Source organism: Emydura macquarii, unplaced genomic scaffold (genome assembly GCF_026122565.2).
Source record: "Emydura macquarii macquarii isolate MOO-44397 ecotype Brisbane River unplaced genomic scaffold, CSIRO-AGI_Emac_v2 contig_2768, whole genome shotgun sequence".
NCBI lineage: Eukaryota > Metazoa > Chordata > Testudines > Chelidae > Emydura > Emydura macquarii.
In genome coordinates, this window is record NW_027132905.1 from 30,317,044 (window position 1) to 30,342,999 (window position 25,956).

General features: G+C 49.3%; 1 protein-coding gene across 1 annotated transcript in view; it reads left to right on the plus strand.

The window, feature by feature from the left end:
* The window catches only part of SLC4A9 (solute carrier family 4 member 9), a 49,215-nt gene extending 23,468 nt beyond the window's left edge, over nt 1-25,747 (plus strand). Inside the window, exons 14-22 of the mRNA XM_067566874.1 lie at nt 764-877; nt 5,379-5,540; nt 12,739-12,917; nt 14,123-14,195; nt 15,580-15,648; nt 18,850-19,023; nt 20,157-20,312; nt 23,436-23,524; nt 25,147-25,747. Coding sequence (XP_067422975.1) covers nt 764-877; nt 5,379-5,540; nt 12,739-12,917; nt 14,123-14,195; nt 15,580-15,648; nt 18,850-19,023; nt 20,157-20,312; nt 23,436-23,489 — 981 coding nt within the window. The 3' untranslated portion in view covers nt 23,490-23,524; nt 25,147-25,747. The remainder of the gene's footprint in view (nt 1-763; nt 878-5,378; nt 5,541-12,738; nt 12,918-14,122; nt 14,196-15,579; nt 15,649-18,849; nt 19,024-20,156; nt 20,313-23,435; nt 23,525-25,146) is intronic.
* Nucleotides 25,748-25,956: the final 209 nt, after the last annotated feature.

A 25,956-nucleotide genomic window follows, 5' to 3' on the forward strand; every position in this document is an offset into this window, starting at 1 on the left:
TTCAGGTTGAACACCTAGCAAAGGAGGTACCCCAGATCAATGGCCCCTTTTGAAAATGTCAGCCAAGGCCACAACTGGGCTGGGAATAGAACTCAAGGCCCCGATTCTAAACAGCGGCCAACACAATCCCAAGGGACTGTTGGAGAGCCCTCCCCAGCAGCACAAGGCTTCCCAGCTCCCACCAGACCAGAAAGAAGCACTATTTAACTGTCCCTAGGGCCCTTGGCTTCACCTTCATTGTGCACAAAAGCAATTTAGTGCATCCACCAGAATTATTTGCCTTTAATCAGAGCTAGCATCTTCCCTGCGTGGCAGGCTAGAGTGGGCACTGGCTTTATAAGGGAAGACAGAGAGCCGGGAGTTTGCTGCTCACCATCCACCAGATTTTATTCTACGCTCTCCATAAATAACCTCACCCAGCTTCCTAGTAAGCCTTCTGGGTGTTGTGGCCCAGCAGTTCTGTCCTACATGGCCAAGTAGTATCATTAGATCTAGCAGTAGGGGACATTCAAAACACTTATTACCTCCTCTCCTGCGAGCCCTCTCCCAGTGCAGGGGAATGGCCAAGGTCTGTTGAGAGCATGAGCAAGGTTTCACCTGCCTTTCACTGAGGGGAGTTTCTGGAGGACGGGGCCAGGGGTATTTCTGGGATGTGCTGATTGCCCCCGGAGTGCACAACAACTAAGCACGCGTAAAGCAGAGCGTGGCCCAGTCCAGGCAATGTCTGCTAACACGCTCCCTACCACTTCCTTTGCTCCATTAGCTGAGGAAGCTGGCGAGTGACTTCTCCATCATCCTGGCCATCCTCATCTTCTGTGGGATTGATGCCCTCCTGGGACTAGAGACCCCCAAGCTCGTTGTCCCCAGCGAGTTCAAGGTGAGAACTGACCGGGTGTCGGGGGAGCAGCAGAGGAATTGTTGGGAAGGGAAGCTCACGGCTTCCTGAGGAGAAGCGATGGGATGTGGGGGGCTGGGGTGATGTAACTAGGTGGCAATAATGGATTTGGGGGGGGGAAGGAACTGTGCATGGGGCACCCACGTTAGTCTGATGCAAACTTTATGCATCAGGTATAGAGGTTTTTGCAGAGTCTGTGTCGACCGGGCTGCCTGTGCCTATCTTCACTGCCTGTTCGGGGGAGCAGCCTGTGGCGACTGCAGGCCCTGACATGCAAAGGACCGTTTGGATCCCAGTGGCCATCCTGCTCTGCAAGCCGGGAACTGTATTCTCTAAAGGCCTCACCTCCGCATTGACGGTGAAGATGTCTGCACTCTGCCCTGCTCCACGCAGATTAGATGCAGCCCTTGGGTTCCCATTACGTTGCCTTTCATCCCTTGGAGGAGTGGCAAGATTTGAGATCCCCGGATCCTGTGGGGAGCCCTCCTTGCTCGGGAACAGAGAAAATGTTTCTCTCTGTGCCAGAACTGGAGGGCGTATTCCTGGATCACGGCCCCAGGGGCTGACACTGGGTATCCACAGGTATTTGCCCAGCAAAGCCACTCAGTAGGCTGTCCACAGACCCACTGAGTAGTTTATCAGTCCAACATCACTTTGGGTTGGCCCATTCTTGCTGCAAAGGACATGTCATTCCTGCCACTGCTCAGCTCCAGGTGCTGGAAGTGCTTCAGTGCTCATGTTGCCGGGGAGGACTGGATGGCTCAGGCAATGGTGTCCATAGGCAAAGGTGAGTGATGCAGTGTGTGTCGCCCCTCACATGTAACCCTGCCTGCAGGCCAAAGCCACGCCCATATCCCTCATCCAGGCACTCCTCAGTCTCCAGGCATTGTTCCAACGGGCCCCCAGCTGCTGGCCAACCCTGGGCTTAGACCATGGGTAAAGAAATACAAAGCTTTCCCCTTCATACAGCCCCCAGGCTTCACAGCTGGCTGGAGTCCAAGCAGGTGGAAGCTGTTATTCTTTGATCGTGGTGTGTAAATGAGCAGAGTGCTCCAGTCCAGCATCCAGAGAGCAGGCATCCACACTGCAAACACCTCCATTGCAACTGGCACCAGCAGCCCCATTGCTGGCAGACCCAGCAGAGAATCTCCTCTCTCATCCCTAGCGAGACTGAGGCATGGTGCCAGGGTGGTGGTGACGTTGAAGCTTGCCCTGCTGCTGTCCCTGCTCTGTGGATGTAGGGCACCGCTCCATTCACTGTAAAAGCAAGGGATCCCATACTGTCCCTCTCTGGGCCGCTCTGGGCCTGCTCCCTCTGCTCCAGGGTTTGGCTGGACCCCTGGGGGACCTGCTGCTGCAAGGCTTGCCCATTCCCTTCACCCCACAGCCTTGTCCCATCTCCCTCAGCATCAAAGCTAGAGAAGTACCCAAGAGCCCTTGAATCTGCTTAGCAACCAGTGCCTGTGTACAGAGATGGCCTGGGTTATAGTTGGAGCCCAGGAGCCAACATGCCAACGGGGCTGGAAGCTTGTTGAGACTTATCTGCAGATCTCGCAAATTGCCTGGGAATCTGAGGCAGCCCTCGGAGCGTGAGGAGGAGCTTTGAAGGAAGGGGAGACCCGCCGAACAGCCCTCCCATGGGGCCAGTTCAGACAGGTATCCTGCAGGCTGAGAGTGTAGATAATAAAGGATCCATCATCCCAAGGGGAGGCCAAAAACCTTCTCCAGTATTGGCCAGCCCATTGTGGAGACCACAAAGTAAGGCAGGGAACAAGAAATGGCACCAAAGAACTTCCTGAGAGGGTGCCTTTCCTGGCTGAGATCTCAGTGCCCCCTTCTGGATCGCAGCATCAGCTCAACCTGGATGCCCCAGAAATAGATGTCAGATTAACAGCCCCGGGGACTGAGCTCATCAGGTTAGCCACGCAACAGAGGGGCAGTGGCAGGGCAAGGCTCCACCCCTGCCTGCTCTTGGGCCTGCTGAGCCAGGCCAGCAAGTGGGCAATGGGTGATAGCTGCAGTGGTGGTTTCATGGCACGGAGAGTCTTCCACTCACAACTGGACTGAAAAGCCCACTGAATTCACAGGCCACCCAACGGCCAGCAGATGATAATGGCTTTCTGTGGCTTCCCAAGCCAGTCTGGTTACCCATCTCTTTCCTGGCCTGCTTCTCAGCACACAGACCCTTCCTCAGTCCCCCGCTGGTGTTGAGCACGAAGGATGACCAGCAATCCCGTTCAAACCTCCGGGTGCAAGCTAGGGATGTGGTGATGTGGGATTGTGTGACCCCAAAGCTCTCCAGCCCTCCATCCCAATCATGTGGATGGGAATGTGCAGGGCTGCGTTCCACCTCCTGCGTCCCCCAACATTCGTTCCTGAGAGCGGGGTGGATGGAACAGACCCAGAATGTGCAATCCTGTGAGGCAGGGAGAATTCTGCTGACACTGGGCCTACCTTCCTCCCTGGAGTAACTCTGCTGAGTCCTTGGCGCTGACACCCGAGATCAATCTGGCCTGTGTGGTTTCCATCCAGCTCTTTCTCTTCAAGTTCTCTCTGTGATTGCCGGGCCAGGAGGGATCTGCAGAAAACTCGGGACAGTGGGATTTTACAGCCCCTTAACTTGACACCCCTCTGCAAGGTGACTTCCCTTCCGAGCTCTCCTTGCGAAGGAGGAGGGGTGAAACTTCAGCCAATCCCTGGATCTATAAATAACATCAACTTAGCAACTGGGCCCAAACTAAACAGTCATGTAATCATGCAAACGATGCCACAGCACGCAGCAAAGCAGGAGCCACCAGCTCAAGTCTGGGCTTGGGTTTCCCGCCCCAGGCCTGGGTGAGGAAAGGAATTAACAGAGGCTGCAGACCTAGCGTGCGGGCTCCACGGTGGCACAGAGCGCCCTGTCAGGTGGATTGTGCATCAGGTTAATGAGGGAGCCACTTGCCCATTCTCCAAGCTGGAGGCAAAGTGCCACTTGGCAAATGTGGGGGGAAATGGAAGGGCTGAAAAGGGCAGGGCAAAGCAACCTGGCTTGAGTCGGGAAGGTGTTGTGCCATGTTTTGGCTGAAGGCCTCTGTGTATTAGTACATCTGTAATGAATGGGATCCCAGGAAGCCTCCGTCCATAGATCTCAAAGGGTAGTTCTTAATTAAACCACATGCAGCACCTCTGAGGTATGAAGGTCCTATTATCCCCATTTTAGAAATGCTTTAACTGAGGTCCAGAGGAATTATAAGATTTGCCTAAGATCATATTTTGTCACTGGAAGAGCTGGGACTGGAGTCCGGGAGATGTCTCCCACACTCTTGCTCTATCCACTGTACTACACTTCTCTCTCTACCTGCATATTTTTTAAGCACTGGGTCTTTTTGCATTCATCATCTTTTTCTGGATGTTCCATTCCCACCTTGGTACCATGGATATGCCACTTTATTGCATTTGACTTACAGGGCCTGCTTTTCAGACCTGAGGGAGATGTGTAGTCATATTGTGCACAAATTTGTGCCTGCTTCATTTGTGTACTGAGAAGGGCATGTGTCTGGGTCTGGATTTGCATGAGCACCCCGCTAGACAGACCTTTCCCCTACACAGACAGGCAAACGTTGCCCCAGGGTGTTGTAAAAACCAGGCCCCCAATGGCTGCCGTAAAACTAATGTTACCAGTGCTCACGATTTGATTGCAAATTTAGTTTTTTCTTAAAGTCCCAGCTCCTGGAGTCATGTGAACATGGGACAATCTCAGCTTTCATTTAAAACAATAAATGTTTGTTTCTAGCTTTTGTGGTGGCAGAGGAAAGCTTGAAAATGTGACTCAAGTCCAGCCTTAAGGTTTAAAGCCAGCAGGCAAAGATGACCCCCCCCCCGCCCCTTTTTATTATTTTCTAAAAATCTCATGATTGTAAATCAACTTTTGTGGGCCTGACTCACGATTTTTGAATTTTGGGCTTGGTACCAACATGAGATCATAGCCTGGGTCCCTCACTATGCGCTATCCAACAGAAGCAGATGACTGCACGGGACTGGCCCCACTCACGGGGCAGCATTGATGCTCTTGCAAAACACACAGGGAACAGTCGCTGTTGGTTAATGTTAATCAGCTGGAGCATGGCCTGGAGCAAGTGCAGACTAGGCTGTTCACAAGCATCCAGAGCTTGGGGCTTGGTTATGGCCTCTCGGGGCCTGGCTATGGCCATTGTATAGAGCACTGATCATCATTCCAGTTCGTCAGGACAAGCATCTTCCCGCAGCATTAACTCCAGGAATTGCACAACGGCCAAGGGGGGGAGGGAGGGTTCACCTTGCTCTGAAGCACTATGTGTTGACCGTTGCTGGAGACTTAGTGGAGAACCTGCTGGGTCAATGGTGTGATTTAGACAGCCCACACCCAGGGCTCTTGCACAAAGTGCTCTTTGCCCATTGGCAAGTGCAGTGCAGTGTGCTAGCCTTATAATGTATGGCCTGACCTCTGGCACTCCCTGTGCAGCCCACGAATCCCCAGCGAGACTGGGTCGTGTTTCCCTTTGGAGCGAACCCCTGGTGGATTTGCCTACTGTCTGCAGTGCCTGCCATTGTGGTCATCATCCTCATCTTCATGGATCAGCAAATCACGGCCGTCATCCTCAACCGCAAAGAATACAGGCTCCAGGTCAGTGCGGGAGGCTGGCAGTGTGGGGCAGACTGGCCTGGGGAAGGCGGGGGGCCGGCAGTGCGGGGCAGGCCAGCCCGGGGTGGGAGGGGGGCTGGCAGTATGGGATGGGGTGGAGTGGGCTGGTGGGGTGGGCGGGGGGCTGTTTCAGAGGGAATCACACAGGCTTGTGCCGTGTTCAACACTTTGCGGCTTTCCATTATCCTAGGCTACAGGGAAACAGTCATGTTTGCCCAGAAATTGGCAGCCTGTAGATTGAATCTCCTCTGTTCTTGGGGCTGTGAGGGGTGGGGCTCCCTGCAGGCTCTGATCTGTAACCGCTCCCTAATTGCATGAAGGACAGGGCTGGGGAGGCACTGGCTGTAGGGTCTCCGCTCCAGGCTAGTCTCCAATCACTGGTGTTGAATGCAGCAGGAAGGGCTGGATGGTCACACGGTCACGTCCCCCCTGGTTAAAGCAGATCTGACAGGAAGGGCCTGTTGTCAGCCCGTGGGCCTGTCATGCTGGTTGGGTAATAACCACCTTTTCAAAAGGCTAAAGCAGGATATTCGCAGGAGCCCCGCCCCCTGCCCCTCCTCTTCCCCTGAGGCCCCACCCCTTGGCCAGGCAGGCCCATAACCAGAGCTGAGTCATGGTAAGAGCTGCCCAGAGAGCCTAAGAACAGCCCCTGGCCCGTGTCCCTGCCTCCCAGAGTGAGCCACCCAGAGCAGTGGGTCTGGGGCTCCCCATAGTGACCCAGGGCAGCTCTTACCACCACCCGGCTCTGGCTTCTGCGCTGGCCAGGAGGCGGGGCCTCAGGGGGAAGAGGAGGAGCGCGGCAAGGTCTCGTGGCAAGGAGGCCACCTTGGTCCACACTGGGAAGAGGCTGGTGCCACCCCTGAGCTTCGGGCAGGTATGGAGCAGCCCCATAGGGAATCTAGGCCAAATGCTATCCTGGAGTCATTCCCTCTGGGACTGGTACTTGAACTCGAACTCTGCATTCCAGGACTGTCCCACCCAATTTGGGACAGGTGGTCACTCTACATGCCCAATCTCCATGTTACCTGGAGATGCAGCTTCCTGTCATCATGTAGTGATGGTCATAGCGAGGTCTGTCTCTGAGTGGAGTTCTGCCTTCAGCAAGCCAGGCCCCAAAGGGGGGAGTGTGCATGCATAGCTGGGGAGGGGCATATCGCAGCTGCTCCCCAGCCTAGTTTCTATCAGGATGAAGAATCTGGACTGATGCAAAACAAAATCCAAATGAGGGGTTGCGGGGGCTCTGGCTGGGGAGTGCTGGGCCCTGCACACACGTCCCTGCATTTGGGGACATGGCAACATTTGAAAACAAAGGTGTTATGCAAAATCAATGCACTCAGAGTGGAAGGCCTCTTTCTTTCCCCCCTCCCCTTGGGCAGAAGGAGGGAGCCAGGAGTTCTCCCAGCTAATTGCCCTGTGGAGACTGTCAGCCACTCAGGGACTGATCCTGCGAGGAGCTGATTGCTTCTGGCAAGGTGCTGAACACCCTCAGTTGGCCCTAAAGTCACTTGGATATGAGGGCAGTCAGCACTTCCCAGGATTCAGCCTTTAGGATGGGCCATGACAAAGCCCCTAAATCCACAGAGGCCTCTAAACACAGTGCTCTCCGCAGGGTGTCCCTCTAAGCCCTGGCACCCTGGCAAAGCAAGGGCCAACTCTTTCCATCACCCAGGGAAACAAAGGCTTCCCCAGGGCCTTTCATGCCAGGATCTCAGCCCACTTCTCCAATGCCAGGCAGTGTTATCAGCTAGTGACTTGCTCAAAGTTACATAGTGAATCAGTCAGGACTCAATACCCAATTTCCTGCCTCCCAATGTCCTGATCTAACCACTAGGAAACACTGTCTCTCTTCGGGCGATGCCATCAAGGTGCCTTTTCTTTGCACTCTGCCCCCCGCCCCCCTCAGGCTCAGCTTCCTATCTGTCCCTAGCATCCTGTGGCCTCATTGGCCATAGGCCCTGACATCCCAGCTGAACTTAAGTGCCAGCTTTCTCTCTGACACTGCTGTGCTGCTTGGCGCATGGCTGTCAGGGCTTGGCCCTGTTGGCATTTGTTCCTCTCATTAGGTGTACTGAGGTTTTCCCTAACCTGCTCACACAGGCACAGACTCGGAGCCAAGGACAAAGCCTTCTCTAAACGTCAGCCCTTGTGCTAAGACAAACAGGATCCTTGGGCCTGGGAACACACCTGGTTTTGAGCTGGGATTGTTACTAACCTGATTGCTCTTGCTGTGCTTGTTCACCTCCCTAATGCACATCAGCTGCCTCCGAAGGCATCTCCTAAGAGTCACCATCAGGAAGATACCCAGCCTTCTTCCTCACTGGAGCCAACCCCTGCGGCAGCCGTTGTGTTAGTCTGCCTGCTTGTAATGGCTGGATAGAAACGGCCAGCTCCGCTTTCGAGAAAAAGAGGAGGAAAAATGAGCTGAAGAGCTAAAACTAGGTGAAAGCAGGCCTTAGAAAACAAGCCCTGCTGCATTCTATAGGAAACCTCCCAAGGCCCCAGCTCACGATAGACTCCCCCCTACAGCCAGACAAACGGTCGTGGAAACGGATTCGGGAATAACTTGGCAGAAAAAAGCACATAGCTGAGTTCCCTGGGATTCCTGGGGTCAGAGCACAGTGTTTGTTCTTTGAGGATGTCTCCATGTGGAATCCATTCTAGTCTGTGCAGGTGCTTCATGCAGGTGAGCCTGGAGTCTTTGAACAGCCGTGTCTATTGGGGTACCCCTGTGCTGCGCATGTCCTTCCACCCCCGCCAACTGATGGAATAAAGGGCAGAGAGACCCCCACCATCCTTCACTTCCCTCTTACAGCCCATGGCAGCAAAATGGATCCAAGCCGTGGCCCCAGCTGTCCCTTCACACTTCCTAATCATGTGGTTACTTCATTTAATTCTAAGGGAAATAATCTTATTTTCTTCCTTGATTTTTTTTTTAATACCCCTATTATTGTTTTGGCCTCTCACCATTGCCACTCCATATGGCGAATTCAAAGCCTGCCAGTCCTATGATGGTCCCATTCCTATCCGTGCCAGTCATAATTGCTGTTTATTTTGTTTAGGTGAGAGCCACATGCCTGACTGTTGATCTATCTGCTGGTCCTTCTTATCAAAATGAAGAAAAACCCAGGAGACATGAGGCTAAAACCTTTTCTTCTGGAGCAGTCTAGGAGAAGCACTTTGGACCTAGAAGAATGAACATCCACCTTGAAGTTTCTTTCACTTAAAATCCCAGCCATCAATGTCTCTGTCAGCGGGTTGTGTCTCCTAAAGCCAGTTCCAGAATCTTTACCCCTGCCGTGAGGTGGAAGACCCTTCAGAGTCTAATCTCAGAAAGACAGAGAGCGCGCACATACTTCCAATATCAAACTGCTGATTATTCTCCAAGAAAGAAACCCAAGTTCTCTCGAAGGAAACCACCTTCTTACAGGCTCAAGACTGGCTTGTGGTTTTCCAGACACAAACTTCTGTATTGGGATCCATCTGGCCCATAGAAAGTACCTATGTTTCACAGTAGGGCCCAACAATTATCGGTATAAAATCGTTAGCACCCAGAGGCTTCACAACATGCCTGGCTGTGGTGGCCACAGATTTAAGGAGACAAGGCATTCTTGGCTATCCATATCTAGATCATTGACTGATCAAAGGCAGGATGTTACCACAGCCCTAAACATAGATTTTGATCTGTTCAGGGAGTTGGACCGGCAGTAAACTACAAAAAATTGTCACTCAATCCTTCACAGAGGATAGAGTTCATAGGCGCTCTCATCAGCTCCAAATTGGCAAAGGCATATAAGCATATCTAACATCATAATAAATCCATCAATCACATTGAGAAGCTGTCTCAAACTTTTAGGCCACGTATCATTTTGCACGTGACGCCACAAGCCCAACTTCACCTACCCCTGTTACAGGACTGGGTGAGGTCAGTGCATCCTTAGGAGATAGGACATGCATGTCATGATGCCAGCTCATATCGTGTCATCGGGAGGTTGGTGGACAGACTCGCAGAACGTGTGGAGAGGGCTTCCCTGCTCCACCTCTCCAGCTCCAGGGACACTGATCATAGACACAACAGGAACAGGGTGGGGTGCTCGCTGGAACCCTCTCCAAATGCATGGAATACAGTCCCAGAAGAGATGAGACTGCATGTAAATGTCTTGGAACTCAGGACAATCAGGTTAGCCTGCAAAGCATTCCTGCCAGCCTTCAGGAATTCCACCACACAGAACCTGACAGACAACACCTTTGTGATATATTATATAAACAAGAGGGGAGATGCCATTCCTCATCCCTGTGCCAAGAGCCACTCATCCAGGGCCATGGTGTTGACTTCATAGGATAACCCCAATTGCTCCCATCTCCCAGGAGCCAACAACAAATTGGTGACAGATTGTCTGCTGAGACGATCATGAATGGTCTCTGAAGAGCACCATTCTCAGACTGATATTTCACCAGTGGGGAAATCCCACCAAAGAAAACATGAAATGTCCAGTCTTTTGCTCCAGAGATGGAATGAGCCCAGGATGCTCACAAGACATTGAATTCAGGTCTCATGTATGCATGATACCCCTCCCTTTGATACCCAGGGGGATAGGGAAAATCAGTCAGGAGACAGCTACCCTAATCCAGATAGCTCCTGAATGGCCGAGGCAGTTCTAACTGACATATCTCCTCCCAATGTCAATGCGGCCTCCAATGGCACTTCCAGACTGTCCAGACATAATATCATAGAGCTGAGATCAAACTCTTTGCCCAGACCCAAAATCATTACCCCAATGGCCTAGTGCTGGCTGCTTAAGTACTACTAACTGTTCCCTACAGGAAGCAGGAAGACTTCCACAAGGAAAATCTGCTCCTCAGAGTGGAGAAGGCTTTCAGTCTGGGCAACCCAGCTTAACCTTGACCCATTGAAGGCCTGTTCCCAAGGTCTTTGATTACGTCTTGCACCTGAAACTCTCTGAACTCTCATTCAGTTCATTGAAAGTCCATTTTGCAGTGATTTTTGGCATGTGGTCCTCTCTTCTACTCAGGCTTAGTATTCTCCCATCCTGCTGTTTCTAGATTTTTTAAAGGATTGCGTCACATTTATCCACCAGTGAGGGAGCTCCAGCCTACCTGGGATCTCCATATTGTCCTTTCCGGTCTCATGGAGCTTCCCATTTCTGCCTCTTTCTGAAGGTGCTCTACCCCACTGTACCCTCACGATGGCCATTACATCAGCACATGCGCCCCGAGTCTCATTGCCCATCCTGCTTACACACATTCCATAGAGATACAGTGGAGGCGAGCCCTCTTCTCAAATTTATTCCCAAAGCTGGTTTGGATTTTCATTTAACACAGTCTATTAATTTTCCCTCCTCCCATTCCACCCCGACGCCTTCTCAGGAGAGAAAAAACTTCAGACCTTGGATGTTTTGAGGGCTTTGCTATATCACCTGCATAGTCTGAAGGGCTGTCCCATCTCTCCAGCTGCCCTTCTGAAGGGCAAGCCATTTCTTCTTTACATGGATCGCTCGGTGCATTTCCATCTTCTCTCATGTGAGCGCTGTGATAGTTCCTCCAGGTATCCGAGCTCATTGTGCCAGAGCTCAGGTCTGCCTCTTCTGCATATTTCAGCAACATCCCCATACCTGAGATCTTCAAGGCAGCCACGTGGAGTAATTGCCTCACTTTTGTTAAACATGACACCTACAACTTGGCTGCTGGATTGGATGGCAATTTTGGGAGGGCCACTGCTGGAACCCCTCAACCTTGCCTTGCTAGTCACCCTAAGTCTGTCTTCTTCGACAGACAAACAGTCGAAGAAGAGGGAACAGTTACTTACATGGCGGTAAGTGTGGTTCATCGAGATGTTTTGTCTGCATGGATCCCATGACTCTCCTTCCATCCCTGCTTGTTTCAGAGTCTTCTTTACCTGGAAGGCTGAATTAGAGAGGGAGTGGGAGGGATGGTTGCAGCTGATCTGCCCTTTCTGCCCTCGGCTGGGTGGGGCACGAGGACATGCAAGTTGCAGGTTCAGCCCAAGAGACCTTGCTGTTCCAAGATTCCAGTCTTATACGCATGTGTGATCCACACAGACAAAACATCCCAAAGAAGCACAGTTACCATAAGGTGTGTATCCATTCTTTATCCACAAGGAGTTGAGTGCGGCTGGGTCACTGTAAAAATGTTCCAAAATTCCAAATTTCAGCATGAATGTTTTTTCATCTGTAAATTTGCAGTGGAGAGCACATTACTTGTGACTCATTATCCCCTTGTTCAGTACACCCAACCAGGAATCAGGAAAAAAATGCAAAGTAAGCGACCAACAATGCCCCAATAATATAGTGACTAGATCAGAGAAAGTTAACAGCTTGTGAACAATCCATGGTCACTGGAATGTATGGTACACATGCATTCTGACTGGATCAGAAGCTGGATCTCATTCTACATCTAGAGCCAATCAGGAACTAACAGGATCATGATTATACAATTTTCTTCTATTTTCATTGAATTGCTGAGAGCCAGTTGACTTCGGGAGGGAGGGAGGGGAGTTTGTTGTTTCATTATTTCCCGGTAAGTTATTAACTTTTTTCCCCTTAAATATATTAAGGGATTGTTGTCCATGAAGCAGCAAGCTAAATGCCTGATTGGCTGGTGATGCTTGAGGGGCCACATTTGTAAAGGTATTTAGGCACCTAAAGATGCAGACAGGCGACTAGTGGGATATGCAAATCCCCCAGGGCACCCACGCCCATTGATTTCCACCAGCAAAAATGAGACCTTTCCCACTTGACCATCCCTTGGTTAGAAGCCGGGGAACAGGCCAGGCCGTGTCACCTGAAAACCAAGAGCTGCAGGCTGTGTTAGACCAAGGGAGGAAGCAAATCCCAGAATCAAAGGTTCTTCAGTGAGAATGTCCTGCCCCCAGCCTCTAGCTAGGGTCTATCAGGTCAGGTGCCTCGGTTGATCCCAACTCCCCTGCAATGGTACAATAGAGGAGGTGATCTCTGCTGTCTGATGGAACCTCCATTTTGTATATTGTACCCATAGGGCCAAATTCTAGCCCTTAGCTACATCCACAGAGCTCCTTCTGCAGTCAGTAGGATCCACACATGCATTGAAAACAAGATGTAACCCTTGATTCCCCATCCCCTGAAGGCAGATGCCTCTCTGAGTATTGATGTGTCTCTGATTCCAGAAAGGGGCAGGTTTTCACCTGGATTTATTCTGCGTTTCCCTTTTGATGATCTTCACATCTGTGATGGGCCTCCCCTGGTATGTGTCTGCCACTGTCATCTCCCTGGCCCACATGGACAGCCTGAAAAAGGAGAGTACAACTTCAGCTCCAGGAGAGCAGCCCAAGTTCCTGGGAATCAGGTATTGTGTCCCTCTCCCATTAACAGCAAAGCCACCTTGACAGTCCCAGTTGGTGTGCTCTGCAAGGGCCAGACTGGCCCTGGAATTCCATTGCTGAGTCGTGGTGGGCTCTGCACTGTATTACTGTTGGAAGTCACTAAAAAATGAAGGGGCTATGTGTCCTGCTGCTGATCTGGTGCTGGAAGTGCTTTGGAAATAGGTAGCCCTGTTGTCTTCCCAGCCAACCTGATTCTGTGCTTCAGGGTACCAGGTTGCTACAGGAGTGAGGAAAGAAATTCTCCTTCCCAGCTCCTCACTACACAGTTGGCCAGCTGCACGATGTGGGAGTTTTGTCTTCCTCTAAAACACCAAGAAGCACCTTCTGCTAGAGGTTGTGATTTTGGAACAGATATATGGCAGATGTCTTATTTTAGGTATAGAAAACTAATGAATGGATGGGCATGCAATCAGATCCAGCTGTCTGTCTAAGTAGACTGTCAACTGGGGGTTTCCTGTAGACAAGAAAGGTCTGTAGATGCTCTCTGCTCCCCAGGCAGATCTACATACTGTGCCACAAAAGCAAGTACTAAGTACCTGTGAGCTTTTCCTGACTGGTTTTTACCCCCTGCTAAGGCACAGCTATCCATGTGATTGAGGCTAAATTCCAAAATTGGTTTGGGATTTGATGTATGAGGTGCTTGTAACCCCATTCAGTTCCTGAGCAGCCAGTCGCCACTGTGCTGCATGAGTCAATGACAAGGAAAAGTCTAGGGAAGTGGTGGATGTTTTCTCCTGGATTCTTTGACACGGCTTCTCTCTCCTTTTGGAACACCTGGTTTGTCACTGAGGTAGAGAAGTGAAGGCTCGTGCCCCAGATCAGGTGGCAAGACTGGTTCAGAGATTGGCAAAGCAGGGCAGAGGCATCTGCACAGGCCTTTCCCAGCAAAGGCCTGCAGTTTCATTTGGAGCACCTATGTGCAGGTGTTTGCTTTGTTCATGTTCACATTAGTCCTAGAGACAAAGTGGAAATGAAGCATTATTAGAGGCTTAGGGGATACTACAGACAGTGCTACTCGCAGCTGAGGCATCTTCATATGGTTCTGGAACAGTTCACTGGCTGTTCAACTCTGTATCCCTGGCCATAGATCGCGTCGGGGCGGGTAAGAAGTGTTGTGGTTTGAACATGAACTATTAAGTGCCTAACAAGCACGAGTTTTTGTCTGCAGGGAGCAGAGACTGACTGGACTGGTGGTCTTTATCCTCACCGGAGTGTCTGTTTTTTTGGCACCAGTTCTCAAGGTAATAAAGCTTTTTGTGTTTTCAATCATTAAAACAAAAGTGGAAAGCACTAGAGCCCATGGCGACTTCTGTCATAAATTCTGACAGTCATCTTCAGCTAATCTTCACTCATCTAATCACAAGAAAGCATCCCATCCTGTAATGTACAACTTACACTCCCACATCTCCTCAGCCACAGCCTGCCTCTGATTCACCCCCTCTTTCACCTCCTATCTTTCAAATGTAGGTCAAAGACCTCCTGCCACCATTCCCATTCCTGTGCTCATCAAGAGACCACAGCGGGGTCACATTTCACCCTCCGCATACAATCCCCAAACACTCTTCACTCTACACCACTCCACTGTGGCTATGTCTACACTTGGAGTGGGAGGTGTACAGTCCAGCTCGAGGAGACATACCCACGCTAGCTCTGATCAAGCCAGCATGCTCAAATAGAAGCATAGCTGGGCAGTGCAAGCAGTGGGAAGGGCTAGCCACCCTGTGTACATTCCTGCCCTAATGCTAGTCATATACTCGGCGTGGTTAGGCCCTCCCACTGCTTGCACTGCCAGGGCTATGCTCTATTTTTAGTGCACTAGCTCTGATCCATCTGAAATTTATATCTCCAGCTCAAAGCATAGACGTACCCTATAATATGTCACACAGTATGAGCGCAGCCTCAAGCCGACAGAATCAGAACAAGGACAAGTCTTGCCCAACCACAATGTTTCTACAAAGACCACTACCATACAATGAGTTTTTCTTCCTCTGATGTGGGTCTGAGACCCAAGTATCTGCACACAAGCAAGTCTCCATCTTGACCCCTCCACTGCCCAAATAATATCCACAGACCACAGTGTACTTCTTTTTCCAAACCAAACTAGGCAGACTCTGACTGTACCTACTAATTCTGAAGGATAGAGTGAGAGTAACAAAACTTTAGTGAGCCTACCTCTGATTTGTCATCAGATAGACAGCACAATGTATAGTGGGGTACGGGGGCAGAGTTAAGAGTGTTTGTGGAATCTTTAGTCAGAATTTCCAGACTCTCAAATATTTGTGCTTTGAAAACAATCTCTTACAGTAGCATTTCCTGATTTTCAAACATTTGGATTTTGATACCCACAACTTTCTAGCAAGTTGTTTTCTGCAGTAGCTAATCTGTGTTTACAATCGTAATTCTATCTTAACCAAATATGCTGCCTAGGAATATATCCAAAGTTCAAATTCTTTGTAACTGTTAAGCAATAACCATAAAACTAAACTGTAGTGTCTAAAATGAAACAACTCAACAGCCCGGCTATACTTTAAGACTGATCTTAAGGAAGATGATTAAATTCCATAAGCTTTTTGTAAGGAAAGCTACACTCTGACAATGCTGATGCTTCTCATTTGATTTCTCCAGTATATCCCTATGCCTGTGCTGTATGGTGTCTTTCTGTACATGGGTGTGGCCGCTCTTAGCAGTCTTCAGGTGAGTTCAAATCCACAGAAGTCAATCACCTTGACATTTCTGCACCAGTTTCCCAATGTGTAGGTTGAATTCAAGAGATATAATGTTTTTGCTCAATTCCAGCTCAAGCAATATATTATGGCATGTGGCTTTATTTATATACTTGTTAATGTTTTTGTGTTGGGGAGGTTACACCACAAATGTATTGCGCAGGCCATCCCAAACGAATGCTGATAGACTCCCAATCCCACCATCCCGTGTATTTTCTAGGTCTCAGATCTGTGATAGCAAAACTATTTTAGAGTTTAAGCACACATTCATTACATTAATTAGGAAGATTTTCTGTGACTTCTCACCAATAAAGTTGGGCATTTTGGGGATGTGTACACAGCAGAAAAAAATAATCTCACGGCAGCAAGTCTCAAAACCTGGGTCAACTTACTCGGGCATGCACTAAAAATGGCAGTGTTAGATGCTTGGTCTCTGAGACCCAGTGAGAGGCTCCAGCCTGAGCGAGAACATCTACGCTGTTATTTGTTGCCCCATAACACGAGCCCCATGAACCTAGGTCAGCTGATCCGGGTTTTGAGACTCACTGCTGCAGGTTTTTGATTTTTTGTTTTGCAGTTTAGATGTCCCCTAAGTTATGATGACTCCTACTGTTCAGGGTCCAGGAGAAGCCAGAAACCCTTCAAATGACCTGGAATACAAAATAAAAATGTTACAATGTCACCCAAAATGTTTGGTGTCTCAGGGCCTGTCAGGTCAAGAAGAGGGGGATGGACCCCATTCCTAGTGCTACAGAGTTCCTGTTTCTAGCCCTGCAGCACGCAGGATAACAGAGTACAAAGCTGGGACTTATTTAAGCATAGAAAAGCTGTTACTGGTGTGGGACTGGCTTTTGCCTTTCCTGGGCCCTAGGGTGTTGTGATTTTGTGGGGGAAATTCCACATTTGGAGGGAGAGGAGGGAAAATTTCTGGGGCAGGTTGAGAAAAGGAGATTGTTTGGAGATGCACCGGGCACTGGAATATTAGAAAGGGTCCCATGGAGATCAGTTAGAGAGCAAGGTGCAGGTAAGGGCTCAAAGGCATATGTTACTAAATATGTCACAAGACGCTGCCCTTTTTCACTGACAGGTGCCACATGCTTAGATGGAGAGAGGGTATGAATGGGGATGGATGGATAGATCTTATCACCTTGCTAGAGGATAGGAAATATTTAAAGCCATGTAATAAACTGCATTTATAACACTCCTTTGAATGCCTCACCTGCCCTATTGCCAATATTCCAACCCTCTGAACAATTTTGAACTGCAGTGGTTTTTTTGGTTTGTTTCTGTAGAAAAATAACCTGCCCCAGTAATCTCTCTTTCTTTCCCTAAATAGGGAGTCCCTCCTCCCCCAAATTGACCCTACCTTGAGGAGTGGGATGGGAACTGTCCGTCCCGAACTTGTGCCAGGTTGGAAGTCTGGCATTCTGCAAGCTGTTAGTGCTAGAAGCTGGAGGTTTATCTGATTGGAAGGGAGAGGTTCCCAGGGGGACACAGCAAGGAGTGGTCTGAGATCTCAGCCCTTGAAATTACAACGTTTATAGAAAAGCTATTTGAGGCCAGGTTTAGAAGCTTCTAATATTACACTTGTTTGTAGACAGCCAGCTCCCACTGTTGGACCTATGGTCCTAGCCCTCTTCTGTCTGTCCCAATGCTAAAGAGAGCTCACACCAGCTTCACTCTAGGAATACAATGCTGGCGGGGAGGAGCTGGTGCTAGGGGGCTTTGCTTTTAGCTGGGACTCTCCACAGGCCTTCCATTTTGCTCTTAGCTAACAGGACAGTTGCTGTAATGATTAACCCCTGTGTGCTCACTGAACTGAGGGCTGAAGTACCAGGAGACAGCTCTGGGAGAGGGCTAGGGTTAGAGGTGACTGGCAAAGGGTGAGACAATCAGGTTTGTGCCCTTTTCTGCATCAGTGTGATGAACAAAGAGGCCTCTGAGGTGGTGGGATGGGGTTAAGGGTTTTGTCTGGAGGGGATTTTTAGTTTAGCTTTGCTTTTTATTTCTAAATGAATATTCCCTGAAAAGCATCAGGGATATTATGTCTTGTCTTTCCAGTTTTTTGCTGGAGAACTCCTTGGATAATCCAGGGCTGTGACCTGGGAGCTTTCTCAGCCCTTCACTGAAAGGGGCAGGGTATTCAGTCTCTTTAAAGAGAGAGACAGAGCTTCTTGCCTAAGGATTTTGAGTCAAGTGTTAACAAAAACAAGCAAAAATATGGAGCAAATAGGGTTGATAAGACCTCAATTTCTAATAGAAATAAAAGCAGCAGGAGTCCTTTTTTCTTTTGCAATAAAACCCTTCCTTGTAGAGTGACCAGATGTCCCGATTTTATAGGGACAGTCCTGATATTCAGGACTTTGTCTTATATAGGGCACCAATTACCTCCACTCCCATCCCAATTTTTCACAATTGCTGTTTGGTCACCCTACTTCCTTCTGAAATGTGCTTCTGAATGTCAGATAGAATTCTTCTTAGATTGTCAGGAGCTGAAGATTGCAGTATCCCGTGTTGCCAGCTCTCATGATTTTATTGCAAGCCTTGATTATTTTCTTAAATCCCCAGCTCTGGAGGCATGTGATTAAGTGAGAATCTGTTTTCATATTTTTTTTTAAATTAATCCCTCTTATTTGCAGAGAAGCTTGGAATCATGACCCAAGTGTGATCTTAAGACTAAAAAACCAAAAGACAAATGAAAAGAAGCCAACTTTTATTTTCTAAAGTCTCCTGATTTTCACACCACACTTATGATTTTTGGGATCTGTATCATGAATTTTGAACACTTGGAACTGGCAGCACTACATGTCATTGGGAAGGTTTCCCTCACACAGGTCTTCAATCTGAGCAGTAGGACTTCAATGTGGGGTTGTATGGCATGTAAATCAGAGCAGAGTTTTCCTAAAGTGTTCCCTCTTTAGTACAGGAAATGTATGTATGACTACTTTACCCAGAATCCTTAGCGGGAAGTTGGGGTGGGTTTTTGGCATGGGAAAAACAAAGCCTGGTGGATTGTAGTCCAATCTGTAGTCCTCGGACTTCCCTTACAAAAAATAAATTCCCCAGAGGAATGTAGGATATATCCTGGGAATCTGAGTGTCCCGTCTCACTGCTGGGCCAGGGACTCCCCCACTTGGCACCTTGGGATCTGTTTGCCCTTGTTCCATTTCAGTTCCTGGACAGAATCCAGCTCCTCCTGATGCCAGCCAAACACCAACCTGACTTCATGTACCTTCGTCATGTGCCCCTGCGCCGAGTGCACCTCTTCACCCTCATTCAGATGCTCTGCCTGGCTGTGCTGTGGGTCCTCAAGTCAACCGTAGCTGCCATTATTTTCCCAGTGATGGTAGGACGTCCTCTTATCAGGGCAGTAAAAGGCTTACTGTGCCCTGTGAGGCTGGGTGGCTTTCTCCCTGTGGAGAAGGGGAGCACTTGTTAATTTTCACTTCCCCTTCTAACCCCACTTTGGTATGGCCCAGAAATAGCCAGGTCCTGGGCCTCACACAACCCAAGATCCTGACTCTAGTGCTTCCTCCCTCTCCCTTCCCATGAAGTACTCACAATTCCCATTAGACAAGGCCCCTCGATGCTTGGGAGGATGTGCTGCCTAAGGGATCCGCTTCCACTTGACACCCAAAGGCATGAGAGACTCAACACATGCCTGGGCTTCCAAGACACACAGCTTGATGCCCTGTGTGTACAACTGTCATTGATGAGCATCCGGAAACTCCAGCCGCTAAAGGAACTCAGAGGCCTCCCTGCTGACTGGCGCGGGCCATTCCTGTGCTCTACAATGGCTCCAGGGGCAGTCCAAGATCATAATGCTAATTGTCAATGCCGTGCCAGCTCTGGGACTGGGGCACAGCTGTCTGTATGTTCTGTCATGGCAGCTGAGGGCCGCTGTGGGGGTCTCTGCTGTCTGTCCTAGGGGGAAAGTCTGAAGAATGGTTTGGTGCCTTTGGTGACCTGGTCAGGTGGTAACCAGGTCAGGTTTGGAAAGGTCACTCCATTGCTTGAGGCATCTAGGTCCTGCTCCTGGTCCTACTGAAGGCAGTGGAAGTGTTACCACTGACTTCATTGATTTGCAGGGACGGGATGGGCTCTCACATGGGGGCCTGGTGTGAACTGACATGGGACTAAACCCTATGCTGGCAGGGGATGTGATCCACTTCAGTAATAATACTTTGCTCATATAGAGCAGCTTGCATCCAAGGACCTCAAAAAATCCCCCACTTAAAAACTAATTAAGCCTTGTACTGCTACAATATATTATCCCCATATTACAGATCAGGAAACTGAGGCACAGGGTGGCATTGTGTCTTGGTCTAGGGCTCACAGCAAATCACTAATAGAACTCAGGAGTCCTGACTCCTACTCCCATGCTGTGACCACTGAACTACGCTCCCTGTAGGCCTCTGGTCTTTCTAATTGTTCCCGTCCTTTGCATGATGCTTATTTGAGTCTTTGGTTTGGCCCCAGCTCCTGGCACTGGTGGGGATCCGGAAGGCGATGGAGTGCATCTTCTCCTGGCAGGACCTCAGCTGGCTGGACGACATCATGCCAGAAAAAAGCAGGAAGGAGAAAGAAGAAAAGCTGCAGAGGAGCCAGGAGAAAGAGGAGAGCGACAGCGAGGATGTAAGCAAGGGAGGAAAGAGCCATTTGCTCCAAATGTGGTTATGCTGACGTGCGGGGCAGGAAGGAGGTGGGGCAGGGACTGGCCTCTCTCACATACTGGAGAAGCGTCATCATAGGCACACTGCCCCTTCTGCCTGAGTCCAGGCAGCAGGAGCTGATTACCTGTCTCGGGGGGCTCTCAACTCCATCAGGCCCAGCAAGGCAGACTGAGCAAATGTACTTGGTGAGGAGTAGGCGACAGTCTGGGGGGGGGAGGAGAGGGAGGGAGATGCTCCTTCCCCACTGGGGCTCCTTGGAGAGGAGTGAGCTCAGCATGTGGCTAATGACAGCTCCAGCACATGCAGAGAGAGCATATGAGGGGTGGAAGGGACTTTGGATGGGGACTGTAGCTCCCCCATGAGTACCATGCCCAAGAGGCTGCACGGAGAGCACATCAGGGGCCTCAGTCCCAGTCCAGCCTCTGAGCCAAGGGAGCAACAGATGCAGGTGGCTCTTTGGAGCTCCCTTTTCTATTGGAAAGGCAGGGCTGAGCACTGCAGGGCTTTGCTTTGGCTCAGCTGCATCAGACAGACACAAACACTGCACGAGGATCCGCACTCACAGCGAGGAATAATGGGGGACTTTGGGAAGAACTTCTCTGGAGCCACTCCCCTTGCATAGCCCCCAGACCCTTCCTGGGGCTGGAGCTACCATAGGAACAAGCTGCCAAGCTTTTTTCATCGCAGGGGATGTGACAGATGGTAGCAAAGTGGCCAGCACAGACCTGCTACGAATGCCTGATGAAGCAGTAAATTATTTAGTGAGTGAGCGTGAGGTCTGGGCAAGGCATCAGGCGCCAGTACCTTCCTTGTAGCTCTGAAAGGAAAGCAAGGCTCTGGACGCAATCCCACAGGACATTGGCATAAGCAAACTAGGGATATGCGGTCTAGATGAAATTCCTATTAAGTGAATGCACAACTGGTTGTAAGATTGTACTCAAAGAACAGTTATCAATGGTTCGCTGTCAAACTGGGAGGCCGTATCTAGTGGGGTCCCATAGGGTGTCAGTCCTGGGTCCACTGCTAGTCAATATTTTCACTAATGACTTGCATACTGGAGTGGAGAGTATGCTTATAATGTTGGTGGATGACATGAAGCTGGGAGGGCTTGCAGGCACTTTGGAAGACAGGATTAGAATTCAAAACAACTTTGACAAATTGGAGAATTGGTCTGAAATCAACAAGATGAAATTCAATAAAGATAACTGCAAAGTACTACACTTAGGAAGGAAAATCAAATGCACAACCGATGGGAAATAACTCGCTAGGTGGTGGTACTGCTGAACAGGATCTGGGGGTTACAGTGGATCACAAAGTGAATATGAGCCAACAATGTGCTGCAGTTGGGAAAAAGGCTATAATCACATCAGGAGTGTCACATGTAAGACACAGGAGGTCATTGTTGTGGTCTACTCAGCACTGGTGAGGCATAACTTTAGGAAAGATGTGGACAAATTGGACAGAGTCCCAGAGGAGAGCAATAAAAATGGGAAAAGATTTTAAAAACCTGGCCTATGGGGAAAGGTTATAAAAACTGGGCTTGTTTAGTCTTGAGAAACGAAGACTGAGGGGGGAGCTGATAACAGTCTTCAGATAAGTTAAGGGCTGTTATAAAGAGGATGGTGATCAGTTGTTCTTCATGTCTGCTCAAGGTAGAACAAACAGTAACAGGCTTAATCTGCAGCAAGAGAGATCTAGGTTAGATATTATAAAAAACTTTCTAACTCTAAGAATAGGTAAGCTCTGGAATAGGCTTCCCAGGGAGGTCGTGGGGTCCCCATCATTGGAAGCTTTTAAAAACAAGTTGGACAAATACCTGTCAGAGATGGTCTAGGTTTACTTGGTGCTGCCACAGCGCAGGGGGCTGGACTTGATGACCTTTTGAGGTCCCTCCCGGCCCTACATTTCTATGATTCTCTCCTAAGATCCTGAGGTGATCCTCGCTGCCTGAGGGGTGGTAAGGGACACTCCTCTCATGAACACCAACAGTATCTGTCAGCTGAGGAGCTCAGAGTGCTTTGATTCATGAAGGCTCAGAGAAGCCCTGGGAGTTAGGTCTAAGCCCCATATCACAGAGAGAGTTGATGAGGCACAAAGACAATAAGTCCAACCTTTTTGAAAAGTGGCCTCTAACCTTGGGAACCTCAATTTCTGAGTGTCCATCTTGAGATGCTGTGGGCCACCTCCTCAGACAGGCTGGACACACACAGTTGCAGCTCCCATCAGTGGGAGTCAAAGCCGCACACCACTTCTGAGAACATCAGGCCCTAGGTGCCTGAAGGTGGGCATCCAAAACCAACAGCCACTTTTGAGACTAAGTGACCTCCCAAAGCCACTCTATGATAGGGTTGAACAGGGAACAGATTTTGCAGTTTACTGCCAATTCCACCTCTCCCCTCCCCCAAAATATAAATCAGGGAGAAAATTAGTTTCAGGTCGAACCAAAAACAATTATTTTAACCTTTCAGAAAGAAGTTGTTTTGGGCTGAATTAAATATTTCATTTAGATTTTGAGCGTTTTAAATGTTTGATTTTTTTTGATAATCAAGTCAAAGGAAATTTTGAAATGGAAAGTCATTTCCATTTGAAAAATCAAAATGTTTTGATTTTTTTTTCTGATTTTTTTTTTGTTTGAGTTTTTTAAACCAAAACAATTTGGTGAAATTGACATGGAGTCACAAAATGAGGCGGAGTCACCACATCTGCATTTTTCACTGAAAAAAGTTGGCCAAAGTATTTCACCCGCCTCTGATCCATGGTTCAGCGAGGAATAGAACCTAGGATACTCAGATCCCTGTCCTGGTCACACGTGCCATTCTCTAGAGCAGTAGAGCGAGTTAGTCATATTTATGCCACAGGGAGAACACACCTCCAATCCAAAGCCACAGCGAACACTATTGCAGCCCAGTTTCTGAGCAAGGCTAACTGGCAGGTTGCAATAGAGAAGCTCACTAACACAGACAACATGACAGTAAACGGAGTGGAGAATGCAGCTCTCTGTCGTTTGCTTCGTTTGAATGACGCTCCAAAGTTAGTGGACATGCCACAGTTAATGCCTGCCTTGGCCTCTCCTTCTTTCCTCCAGTCTGAATTAATGTACCAGGAAAAAGGACCAGAAATCAACATCTCTGTGAATTAGAGGAATCCAGCCTCGCTGATGGGACAAGGCTAAAGGTGAGGGACAGCAACTCACACGATGCATTTCATCTGGGGAATGGTGAGCCCCAGGTCTATGTGCCTGGGGGAAGTCATAAGGGGCCTGCAGCCTTCTTGGGAGGTGTGGACACTTAGCACCTCACAAAATCAGTCCCCGGGGAAGTCTGCAGGAGCAACATGGGTCATTCCCGACAGAGAAGCTTCTTACCTGCCCTAGCTCACATCTCCCTCTGCACACGCCAGAGGGACGGGGCTGGTTTTGCTACCACACTGAACATTTCACGTTATCACAACACACAAGAGGATCTTTCCGCTGGCTTCTACCTCAGCTGCCATGGGTCTGCATATCCCACAAGCAAAGCCACAGTCATTTGGCAGCATGGGGGAGCCAGATCACTTGCTAGCATGGCAGGTGCCTGTACCTGGAGCACTGTGTCCCATTTGGTGGCTGCAACAGCAGTAAAGTGGGTGTGGTCCATGCTGTGTATGTGGTGCATTCAGCAGCAGGAAGCATGTAGCCCCACTGACACCACTGACATGCTCAGTGCATCTTGCAATACACTGGATGCATTGCATGGTGGATGCAGACACACCTAGTTCATCTGGCAGCATCAGCACTTGCAATGAGGCAAGCACGGCAAGGATGTTCTTCCAGCCAGGCCCAAACCATTCAGCACATGGCAGCAGAGTTCCCTCAGGTGTGCCTGTACCATTAGGCAGCTGGGCAGGTGCACTAGAGCAGGTGAACTGGGATGAGCAGGAGCAAACAAGGAATTCATAGTTACAGTATCAAAGGTTAAGTGTATTTGAACACTCCCCTAATCACAGCTGCTGCCGCAGGGTCACACAAGCAGGGCAAGGCTGGACATGTTCCAGAGTGCTGGAAGGAAGCCTACGTAGCACTGGAATTTCTAAACATATGAGAAGGAGCAGCTTGTTCTGGAAGGCCAGGTCCAGGGAGGCGCATACACAGAGCTTCCCTAAGGGCAGCTGCATGGGAGGGAGGGTGAGCTGGGGACTGATCTACAGGACAGTGTGGATGAAGCTTTCTGAAGGTCTTGCAAAAGTTTTCAAATGACTCTCCCCTGTGACAGCTGCTGGCCTTCAGTGAAGGAAGGCAGGATGTGTGACTCCCAGGTGGAGCCTCGTCATGCTCCCCTTGACAGGCTGCAAGGGTGCTGTGGAGTGTCATAAGTCAGGCAGGAGGGAGGCAGCCAGGCCTCTCCCAGGGTGGGATCAACGACTGGTTGGTGGGAACTGAGCAGGGGATGAGGAAGAGGGTTCTTGTCTTCAAATCTCTGTCCATTGTGCTGGGGGTTCTGTTTGGGAAGTGGAACTGAGCAGTAGAATGAGACAGCTGGCAGTCCATGGTGTTCTTGGTTCATCCAACAAATACCAAGGATTGTAATGCAAATAGCAGAGCAACACAGTCTGCTCTAGTGCCATCTAGGTAACTCCCAGGGTAACTGGCCTCTCAACCCTGAGCTCTAAGGGTTAAGGTTACACATTGCTCCCATCTGCACACACACTGCTAGCTGGGGCTCTGCACAGGCATTGGATCAAGGGCATCATTGTCCTTTGCTAATGAACAATGGTCTCGTGATTTTTTCCCCCCATTACATGACTTCTGTGCTGGTCAGGGAGTGTTTCCTGATGGATCTCATGCATGAGGGAAGCAGAAGACTTGCATTTCTGAGAAGAGGCTGGTCTCCAGAGCTCCACTGACATTGGAGGAACTGAGCATGGCTGGTGCATGAATGGTTTAAAGGGAAGATGCAATGCAGGGAACAAGTGTTTTTTAAACCTAAAATTCTGGAACAAAATGGACAAGGTATTGTCTCTCTCTCTCTCATATAAGCTGCTGTGCTGTGTAGGATGACAACATTACCGAATACCTTTTCTGCATAGTGTCTGACTGGATACTATGAATTGTTTGCAGTGTTGTTATAGCCGTGGGGATATTAGAGACAAGGGTGGGTGAGGTAATAGCTTTTATTGGGCCGGCTTTCTTTGGCAAAAGAGACAGCAAAAGATCTGAAAAAGAGCTCTCTGTAAGCTCATAAGCTTGTCTCTTTCACCAACAGAAGTTGGTCCAATAAAAGATATTCCCCATCCACCTTGTCTCTCTGGGCCCTATGAGTCTGCCATAGAGTAGCTTAAAGAAGTCAACCATGTATGTAACTATTGTTCTAAGGCTGAAATTCCTCTATTAAGTCCATCGCCTGTGAGTGAGCTCTCTAGAATCATGTAATTAAAATGTAACCTGAGACTTTTCTAAACTGGTTTGTTTCCCTACTCATTGGATTCTGCAGCTGGAGGTGGGAGTAGGCACTGTTAGTAGCAGTAACAACCTATGCTACAGATTTCTCAGAGGGAGGGTGTCTGACTAAAAGGAGTCAGCTGGACTCTCACTCAGCTGCAGCTTTTGCAACAGAGAGGAATAGTCCCTT